The 10,703-nt window shown below is 49.8% G+C and overlaps 1 protein-coding gene across 1 annotated transcript; it reads left to right on the top strand.

Annotated features, from left to right (window-relative positions):
• The first annotated feature begins 1,176 nt into the window (after positions 1–1,176).
• Positions 1,177–3,129, top strand: LOC139830365 (uncharacterized). The gene is made up of 2 exons (XM_071818365.1): positions 1,177–1,290; positions 2,722–3,129. Exons 1-2 carry the CDS (start codon positions 1,177–1,179, stop codon positions 3,127–3,129), a joined length of 522 nt encoding a protein of 173 aa, XP_071674466.1.
• Positions 3,130–10,703: the final 7,574 nt, after the last annotated feature.

The raw sequence follows: 10,703 nt of genomic DNA on the forward strand, positions 1-10,703 counted from the left end.
GCCGGTGGGTTTTGGCAGGCAACAAATTGTCAACAAGACGATTCTCCTTTTATATAGCTGCGGCATGCGCAATAACGCTTGCGTGCAGGGCCACTTGGGAAAACTGTGCGGCTCGCTGCGAAACCTGCTCGACGATTAACGCCACTTGACGAGAGGTTGGTGAAGGGTTTAAACCCTGTGTCCAAACCTATGGTTCGTTGACGAGGCGGGTCCACAACTAGTGATATGTTTTCTCCTATGTCACGGCATGGTCTGGGGTGGGGGGGGGGGGTCGTACACCGTATTAGGCCACACCAGACCAAGAAAACTTTGGGACGTGCTGCTACTGCGAGCAGTCAAACTCAAATCTCTTTGGGGACTCTGTGGAGATGCGACGTAGGGCATCTCCAACGGCCCGATGCAAACGGACGCATATAACCTGTTTGCGGCTGGGCGATCGAAATATGCGCCTGCACCGCAGCCCAGCGGCTCGACGCATAGCGACCGCACTATCCGCCGAGACGCAAACGCGGCCCAAATTTGTGCCTCAGTGGCTTCTGGGCGAACAATGCGCGGTCGTGCCGCGTGACCGTTCGCTTCTCTCATGGGCACTTCTTGCAGCGGGCACGAGGTCTGTTTCGAGCACATCGCTTCGGCGGCCTTCGCTTTCGGGTCTGTGCCACACAACATTCGCCATCAATGGTGTCGCCTCGCCTTCTGCACGCGGACCAGGTCTAGCGTGCGGTGGTTGGTCTTCTGCGACCGGCATCGTCACTGCCATCGACTACACGCCACCACCACCTCCACTCCCACAACCACCACCGTGTGCCGCTGCATCACCATCTGGAAGAAGAGAAACGGCTTCGAGGCGTCCGACAGCAGCATGAAGATGGAGGAGCGGCCGAACAGAGTGCCGCTCTGCGTCGACATGATGCGGATGATGGACCAAACATGGATGCCTTGTGGAAACTAGCGGGACGTGCACCTGACGGGTGGCGGCTAGTGCCTTCAGCCACCGCCAGGTGCATGTCCCTCCCTTACACCCGCGCGATCCGGAGCGTACCATGGAGAGCCGGCACAGGCGGTTGTACCTGCAGGCGGACCTCCGCGCCAACTCTACCTACACTGTGGACTCCAATCGAAGGCTCAACGAGCATGGGATCGAGAAGGATCCGAGGAGACCGGCTGCCAGACACGATGACCGCCGACAAGATCGAGATGCTCGGCATCCTCATGTCGGAAGTGCCGCTGGCGCCTGCACCACTGCCCCGGTATGCCGCCAACCTGTTTGCAGGCCTCACAGAGGATGAGGCCCTTGGCCCGCCGCCGCCTCCATCTCCGTCGTTCAATCCGTCCTCATCATCAATCACATAAATTAGTTTTCCTACAGGAGCTACATGGACCTTTTAGTTTTTCTTATATTTTCGTTTATTTCCTATGTAAATTATGTTTTTTTCTCAATGAAAAATTGTAAAAAGAATTACGTCAGGCCGCTAGGAGCATCCATGCAAACGGATAAACGGCCCAACTTGACCATTTTAGCCGACGTAAACTAAGGGCATCTCCAGCGGCGCGACGCAAACGGTCGCTGAGCGTCCGTTTTCGTCCGCCGTGACCGGAAATGCGTCTGGGGCATGTTCTAGCGGGGCGACGTAAAGTGACCGGGCCGTCCGCGGAGACGCAAACCTGGCCCAAATATGCGCCAGGTTTGCGTCTCCGCGGACGCTCGGCGGTCGCGCCGAGTGTCCGCCGAAAAAGACGTAGGACCCGCGCGTCAGTGGCTGGAGGGCGATATTATTCCCGCCACTAGCCATTCCCCCGCGCGAAATTGGAAACTAGACCGGCGCGAGCAGTCCAGAAGCGATGGACGTCCTCGCCGCCGCAGCTACCGCCATGGATGCGGAGCAAACCCTCGCACCCGCCGCCGCCCCACACTCCCCCGTAGCCACGGCCATAGCCAGAATGGAGACTGCAGCTCCGACGGAAGCAAAGCAGGCCGCCACCGGCGGCGGCCGGGAGGCAAAGCCGAAGGAGGCAAAGAAGGTGCTCTCCGCGGAGGAGAAAGTCCTGGAGGCCGCGAAGCGTCGCGGCCGGCGCAGGAATCAGAAGATCAAGACTGCCGCGGCCGCCAACCAGCAGGCCTGGCAGATGCAGATCAAAGCCGGCGTCGCGCAAGTAGCCCTTCATCCGAGCTTAGCGGAGGGCTACATGCTCATCAAGAGAGAGGGGATTGCCGGCGTCGCTCCTCCGGCCACGTCGGTCAACTCGGTAAGTTCCCAGCTGCGCCCTGGAACTCCCGCTCCCTTGCAGGGCCACGCGGCGTCGCGGTTCGCCTCCGGCCTGCCGCCGGTGAAGTTGACTGGGGCGGCGGTTCCCGACCTCAACCGGACGCCTAGAAGCGGTGACTCCTGCCCGGGCGCGACACAGAAGACGCGCCAGGTGCCGTAGGAGAGCATGCCGCAGCCCTGCACCCTGTTCGACGAAATGGCGCCGCCTGCCCCGATGATGGACGACCCGGTACGTGAGCTCTGTCAATGTGTGTGAGTGCCCTGTATCATGCGTCTGATGTCCGGTCGTTCGTAGGACTATTGGAAGGACCGCCATGATTCAGACATCCAAGAAATTATCTACGGTGGCGGCTTCATTCGCGATGATCGGGCCGGGACAGGCGCGCACGATGACTGGCCACCAATGCAAGATGCGGAGGACATCGACACCGCACGGCTGTTCGCCACCCAACAGACGCAGCCAACACCCGTGTCCGTCGACGACTTCGACGACGCGCCAACACAGCCCGACATTGCTCCGAAGAAGAAGGGCAAGAGCTTGAGGACACAAGGCTTCGTCGACGACGAGGATAAGTGTTTGTGTGAAGCGTGGCTGGCAACGACCCATGATTGTATCAATGGCGCCCAGCAAAAGGGCAAGGTGTATTGGGCCAAGGTCTTGCAGCAGTACAACGAGACCAGGATGCACCCGCCCTACCATATCACAGGCCCTCGGACGGAAGAGTCCCTCCGGAAAAGATGGAACTACATCAAACAAGAGACTGCCAAGTTCTGCTCGGCGGCGGAACATGCTATAAACAACCCCGTAAGCGGCACTGGCGTCATGACAGTGGTAAAGACGATAGAACCATCATCATTGTAGACAATTTGCGTCCTTGCGTCAATTTGCGTCATTGTACATCATTGGCGGCTATGATTGCAGGTATCCCGCGCCTTGCAGAAGTTCAGGGCGACGCACAAGAAGGGCTTCCATATGGTCCATTGTTGGGAGGTGCTCAAAGACAACAACAAGTGGATGACAAGCTTTGCCGCCTACCTAGAAGCTGTGAAGAATGGGACAGCGGTCACCCTCGACGGCGAAGATGACGATCAAGGCCGTCCAGTCCTTCCACCTCGTCCACGAGGCCATAAGGCTACCAAGGCCGATCTTGTCCGGGAGGCGCAGGTCATTGCGTTCACGCAGAGCATGGAGAAGATAATGGCCGACAACCGTGCCGCCATGGCTGCTAGGGACGACAAGAGGCGTCTGGAAAAAGATGCCGCAGCTGCCATCTACCAGAACCTCGCCAAGGAGGTCCTCGATGTCCAAAGGCTGGACATCGAGGCCAAAAAGGCTGACGCCGACGCAAAATTGCGTGCAGAAGACACAAGGATCATGCTTGCCGACTTGAGCGGCGTCGACGACGACACCAGGGCATGGTTCATGAAGAGGCGCGCCGAAATCCGCGCGCGAGACGCCTGATCGCCGCCGGCATGCGCCCAGCACCTTGGCCTCCTTTTGGACTTTTTTAAATTGCTGTTCAGGCCTTGTTGTGCCCCTTTTGCTCCACTTTGCGCCGTACGAGCTGCAAAGTGCGATGAACTTGTTTCAGCCCTCAATTTGCGGCTGTAATTTCGTGCAAAGTCGACGCTATTTCAACTTTTTTGAATTCTGCCCTCCGCCCAAAATGCGTCGCCCCGCTGGAGCCAACCCCAGACGCAAACGGACACACGACCATTTCCGCGTCCGCCAGGCGACGCAAACGGACGCCCGCGGATAATTTAGACGTCCGAAATGCGTCGCGCCGCTGGAGATGCCTAAAGGGCGGAGATACTGATCAGTTGCCAGCGGCCGATTGACCTGTTGGTCGCTGACAAGTAAGCATGCATACTATATATACATGCTCCAGTATTCTGTACTGGCCGGACTACGGACTCCTGTATCTCGTCAGTGAGATTCCAATGTGCACACATGCTTGTATGCTTGCAGCTTGCTCTGTTCATGTCAGAGAAGTGAGGCATGCCAGTATGCCACTGTGCCGCACGCACGCTCTGCTCTGCTCTGGGATAACAACATCTTCTATCTGTATCTATCGGATCTCAGTAGCGTGCGTGCAAGTACATGCATGGCGCCGTGCGTGCGTGCGTGCATGGGCCAACAGAACAAAACGGCCAAATTGTCTTGTTCGATTGGACTCGTCGATCGCCCATTCCATATGCGCCCCATGCGATTCTCCGCTCGGGACTCGTCAAAGGCCGTATGCATCCACCACCAAATCATTGCGCCCGTGGCCGCTGTACGTCCTTCGTGGAGGTCGAGATGTGGATGCTGCAAAAGGAAGGTGTTGCAATGGCGTTTTCCCTCCGACTTGGACGTTTCCTGGAACTGGCCATGGAAGGTCGCTTTGAGATAATAAAGATGGTGCTGCCCGCTTCCTGTCTTCAATTGGATGAATGCTGGCGATCGGTGACAAGGCACTGGCAGAATGTTTTTCGTTTTCTTTCTTTATGATGATGATGGACGAATCAAGGATGGATGGATCACAACGTTCTACCGGAAATGGGTAACCCGTTCTCTGCCGGACAGGAACTAGTTGTTCTTCCACCTCAGTCAGATGGAGAGATCGTGACATGACCATCCCTCTTTCTAGGACATCATCATTCATCCGATGCCGCTTGTGATGTATGATTGGAAATAATGGTTCAGGGCTCAACTCCAACTACTTTCACAGGAAGGTCAGAAGGTGTTCCAGGGGATCTTAAACAGTTGGGGCGCCACTAAAAATCATGTGTGTGTGTGAGTCTAAACGGAAATTTACAACCTATGTAAGTTAAATTTTGGTCGCCGGTATCCTCTGCCTTGAGCATTGCCCTGGCGACGACCGAGGCTGACGTCGGGCCGTCCGGGTAGCGGAAGTGACGATGGGTCATTAACCGCCTCTCGTTGATTGGTGCTCCAAGTCTTATAGTGCTCTACCATTGATTTGAGTTTTCCTAGGGTTTTTGCCTTTAGCCCTAGCGGTGGCGTTGATTTATAGCACATATAGAGGGTGTGAAACAAGACGCCCGGGAATCACTCAATCGAACGTGAAAAACAGTAGTCACCGTCGGGAATTAAAGAAGGAACATTAATCACCTCCTAGTGAAGATGATGGCAGTTTGAAAAATAACTCGTGCCGCTAGGCTACCCAACGCAAGCGGACACAAACGGACCAGCTCAGCCGATGTTGGTGTCCGCGACCTGATTTAATCCAACACATTACCTATCTATAATGGGTTAGGCCACTGAAGATGCCCTAACATTATGTGTGCCGTTGCAATTCATCTAGTTTGCGTGCCCATTCATAACTAATTTGGTATTGGTGGGGGAACTATAGATCACTTGAAAAATGCATGTGATCGATTGAATTTTTGCAATTATACGAGTTTTCTACCCAAGTACTCCATTTCTTTGGAATTATAAAGTCAGAGAGCCAATTCTCAAAGACCAAAAAAAATTATAACTCTCCTCATGCATTCACCAATAGTCTTACATGAATGAGATAGTAGACAGAAAAAAGAATGCATTGAGAGAGAGTGAACAATAAATAAAATAAACTTTATAGTTTCTAACAATTTGAAAAGGCTCATAGATCTTATAATCTCGAACGAAGGGAGACTGGGAGAGTACATGACAAATTTGAAAGTGCTCCCTCTAAAGGGACTATGCCTGCGTTCATGATCTGTTTTTTCTTCCACATGATTCTTCCGGTGCAAGCCCAGGAGTCCTGGTCTAGGGTACTGAACAAGTATCACTAGTAGAGAAACCCCCCTTTAGTACCGGTTTTGAAGGGCCTTTAGTACCGGTTTTAGAACCGGTACTAAATATTCGGTACTAAAGCCTCCCACCTTTTGTACCGGTTCCTTACGAACCAGTACTAAAGGTCCCTTCACGTGGGCACGGAGGAGCCCGCGGAGCTAGAGACCTTTGTTCATTTTTTTATATCCAGTACTAAAGGCTATTTTGTTTAATTTTTTTATCCATTTTGTTTCTAATTATTTTTCACTCCCTTTTTTTATTTTTTCTTCAGAATTTGTAGTATTTTCGTTACTCTCTAACTACACTTAATCTCTAGTCAAATTACTTACCCATGGTCAAACTTCCCAGTCGGTCACCCATCCTCACACTACTCGAACACTAGTACGATTAACTTCCGAGTTTCTTTCCGTCCCACTTCCAAGTGCTTCGCGCGCATGATGTTGATAGTAGTATCATATCAATCCTATTAACATGTTGGTCGATGTCAAACTTCTTTATTGTTTGAATTCCAAATAATTCTTTTAATAAACAAAAATAATGATGTAATAATAATGTTGAATAAATAAATAAAATTAACTTTTTAAATTTGTATTATTTTTAATTCTTTTTTAATAATTTAATATTTTTTTGCCAAACCTAAAACCTGAAAAATTAAAAATCTTATATTCTGGGATTCAAAAAATCTTATAATTATTAATTTTATTTTTAAAAAAATTCTAAATTTTTGGAAAAAACCTAAATTCTTCCAGCTTTCATATTTTCATTTGGAATTTTGAGAATCTAAAAATTGGCTAACCGGGTAGACCTAGGTGAATTCGGATGTATTTTTTTCCCACGATGATTTTGATATATTATACGTTTTTTTTTCCCGACGTCGTATGCAAAAGTAATTGCGGTTTTACCATTTTTCAAACTTTTTTTTACAAAAAAGAACCAAAATTCGAATTTCTTAATTTCACTGAATAGTAGGGTGCATAACATACAAGAATCTGAAAACATTTTATTTTTTGAATTTTCTATCATTCGTTCGTGTCATGAACCGGTACTAAAGTTTTTCCGGCTGACGTCAACCCTTTAATACCGGTTCGTGTTACGAACCGGTACTAAAGGTCCCGCACGAACCGGTGGTACTAATACACCCTTTAATACCGGTTCGTAAAGAAACCGGTACTAAAGGCTTAGACGGAAGCCCCTTTTTCTACTTGTCTATAGGCACCTTCAGAATGCTACCTGTTGTCGACGCATGGATAGGCCAATAATTAACTTGAGCTAAAACGCTAGGCATTACATAGGTCTCAAGTGCATGAGATCTCTTGACTCCTTTGACCAGGGCACAGGCGACGTTTAACTATTCTCGAATGACGAATGTAACATGATCCTCCTATCAGCTAGGTAATCACGGACACTGGAGCAGTTGTTTAACTGTGCGGGCGTCCAAGCGAAGACGACAAGCGCATGGAGATCACCGCTATTGACCGATTTGACAAGTGCTCGTCCGGAAATGCATCCATGCATGTGCTGCCTAGTTCCGTGCACGCACGCACCGTGTTCTTTCCTTGTCTCGAGGAGAGTCGGTCATGCATATGTAATGCTTACTGCTGATGCTAATGAGTTCACATTGACCAGATTACATAAGTACGTTCCCTTTTCTTTTTCGGAGATGACTATGTATGCTTAGCAGGAATACTACCTTTAGTGCATCTCCACCGGCCTAACCTATTTTAGATACCAAATCTATCCCTATGTTCTTTTGGGTCGAGCCGTGGACAGAAAATCTTTTGTATGGCCACCTTTATCCATTTGCGTTGGGGGCAGCGCAACGACTTGACACATCTTTTCTGGGTAAATAAATACATTCCAAACTCTTTACATAGTAGAAAAGGAAATTAAAAAAAGGCATAAAAATGCAGAAAACTTCGCCAAAACCGTGGGCCTAGCTATTGCTTGTCGTCATCCATGGTTAGTTCCACGAGCACCGGCATTTCCCACGGCCAACTGGGTGTTGGCATTGGTAGAGGGAACACATGCGATGTAGTAGACAGTGCAAGCGAGAGCCACTATTCCCAGGTGGATGGAGTTGGGGAGGGCGGTGATGACACTCGAGGGGCGGCTCTATGGAGTGGCATTTTTCCTCCGAGCGAGCGACGAATCGTGCAGCTCCATGTCAAGGACACAACTTGTAGCTCGGAGGTCTTCATCGAAGGAGAGCACCCTGTCGCCCGCCAGCTCCTCCTCCTTGTCATCAATCTTCAAGTCTTGGCGCGGGGAAGCATCGTAGTCATAATCTTCATCGAGGAAGCGGGTGCGGCACCATGGGGTCCTATTCCATGTTGCCGTAGATATCCCACATCGACGAGTCGAGGCCGTAGGCGGAGTCCCCATGCATATCAGGAGGCGGGAGGACCCAGTGGTGCCTGATCTCCTCGAGCCGTGCACGACCCTGCCGAAGTATCGGTGGCATAGGAACCCTCCACGCACTGAGGTGCCATTCACGAAGAAGGTGGGCGTCATCCCACCCTGGTTCCGTCCTGGAACAGTAGAACACCCACGTTCACGTTGATGGGGACTGATGGCTGTAAAATACACCATATTTTCTCGCGTTTAAACCCTTAGCTAAGTCAAAAAATTGACTAAGTTTACCTCTCAACTTTCCACTAATGCATAATCAATGCAAAGATGTGCAATCTCTTCTATTTTTGGATGATGTGCAGTATATCACGTTATAATGGCAAATAGACATGCAATTACTGAAGAAAATCACGTCTGGAGCATGACAAAGTTGACTACGCTCGGAAAGGCGGTTCCTGTGGCTTTAACGGGCAAGCTCTGCCCGTACCACATGCGGCTGCGTTCCCGCGGTCAAACACTATAAAAAAACATGAAGGGACCGATGCTGAAAAGAGAATCATTCATCGCCAAACAGAGGCGCCATAAACCAGATCCATCTGCACCACACTGAAGGAGATCCATCACCATAGTTCATCCATTCAATCTCCCATCTCCTCCATAGCCATAGCCATCACCATTGTAATAGAGATCTCCTTGAGAATTGGCGACCATTATTATAAGAATATTGTGATTTCAATCTAAGTATTTTGCACAATAATTTCTATCTTTGTATTTGATCTTGATATTATGTGTGAGTAGTCCTTACGGACTGCGGGTTGTGGTGAATCCTCATCGTGTTCATGTGCATATAAACTTATGTTATGTGTAAGGATTGAATATGAGTTTTGTGATCTTGTATCCTCACTAGTAGGAAAAGCCTCATCAGTGGCGCACAAAAAAATGATTCTTTGGCGCATGGGCGGTGCGCCACAGAATTCTCGCCACAAAAATAAGGTTTCTGTGGCGCACCGGCCCATGCGCCTGATGTCTACGTGTGCTTCTATTCTTGTAGGCAGTGTTGGGCCTCCAAGAGTAGATTTTTGTAGAACAGCAGCAAGTTTCCCTTAAGTGAATCACCCAAGGTTTATCGAACTCAGGGAGGTAGAGGTCAAAGATATCCCTCTCAAGCAACCCTGCAATTAAGATACAAGAAGTCTCTTGTGTCCCCAACACACCTAATACACTTGTCAGATGTATAGGTGCACTAGTTCGGCGAAGAGATAGTGAAATACAAGTAATATGGATGATTATAAGTAGTAATTGCAATCTGAAATAAAAATGGCAGCAAGCGAACATGTAGCAGAACTTGTTGGAAACGGTGTTTCAATGCTTAGAAACAAGGCCTATGGATCATACTTTCACTAGTGGACACTCTCAACAATGATCACATAATTGAATAAATATATGCTACTCTCAAACACTCTCTTGTTGGATAACAAACATCATTCATTGTGTAGGGCTACAAAAGCACACCTCAAGCCGGAGTAAACAAGCTCCACAACTTCATAAAGGAATCACACACGATGCGCACACCGTCACCATCACACCGTGGAGATTGACTCCGAAGTTCATATTAAAGTAACCTCTAGAGTGCATAATAGACAAGAGTAACATCTACATATTCAACTAGATTACAAAGCTCATGATCACATAAAGATCACATCATGGGAGAGAGAGATGAACCACATAGCTACCGGTAGAGACCTCAACCTCGGGGGAGAACTACTCCCTCCTCATCATGGGAGTCAGCAGCGGCGATGAAGATGGCGGTGGTGTCGATGGAGATGGATTCCGGAGGCACTTCCCCGTCCCGGCGGCGTGCCGGAACAGAGACTTCTGTCCCCCGAACTTGTCTTCGCGATGGCGGCGGCTACGTAACTTTTCGTGGAATATGACTGATGTTCTTAGGGTTTTCGGAGACGAAGGAATATATAGGCGACGGGGCAGCGTCGGGTGAGCCAGGGGGTGGCCTCCCCACACCTGGGCGCGCCAGGAGGGTGGGCCGCGCCGCCCTATGGGGTGGCCCCCCTGCTGGCTGTCTCCGACTCTTCTTCGATGTTCTGGAACCCCCCATGGAAAATAGGGCCGTGGGCTTTTGTTTCGTCCAATTCCGAGAATATTTCCTGTGTAGGATTTCTGAAACCAAAAACAGCAGAAAACAGGAACTGGGGCTTCGGCATCTTGTTAATAGGTTAGTACCGGAAAATGCATCAAAATGATATAAAGTATGAATAAATCATGTAGGTATTGTCATAAAACTAGCATGGAAC

The sequence above is a fragment of the Lolium perenne genome, chromosome 4 (genome assembly GCF_019359855.2).
Source record: "Lolium perenne isolate Kyuss_39 chromosome 4, Kyuss_2.0, whole genome shotgun sequence".
Taxonomy (NCBI): Eukaryota; Viridiplantae; Streptophyta; class Magnoliopsida; order Poales; family Poaceae; genus Lolium; species Lolium perenne.

What these genes read in the sequence shown, in the direction of transcription:
- LOC139830365 (XM_071818365.1), top strand. Translation starts at nt 1,177, where the DNA reads ATGACCGCCGACAAGATCGAGATGCTCGGCATCCTCATGTCGGAAGTG. An exon ending in CAGGCCTCACAGAGGATGAG is followed by an intron (nt 1,291 to 2,721) that starts GCCCTTGGCCCG and finishes GCCACCCAACAG; the next exon opens with ACGCAGCCAACACCCGTGTC.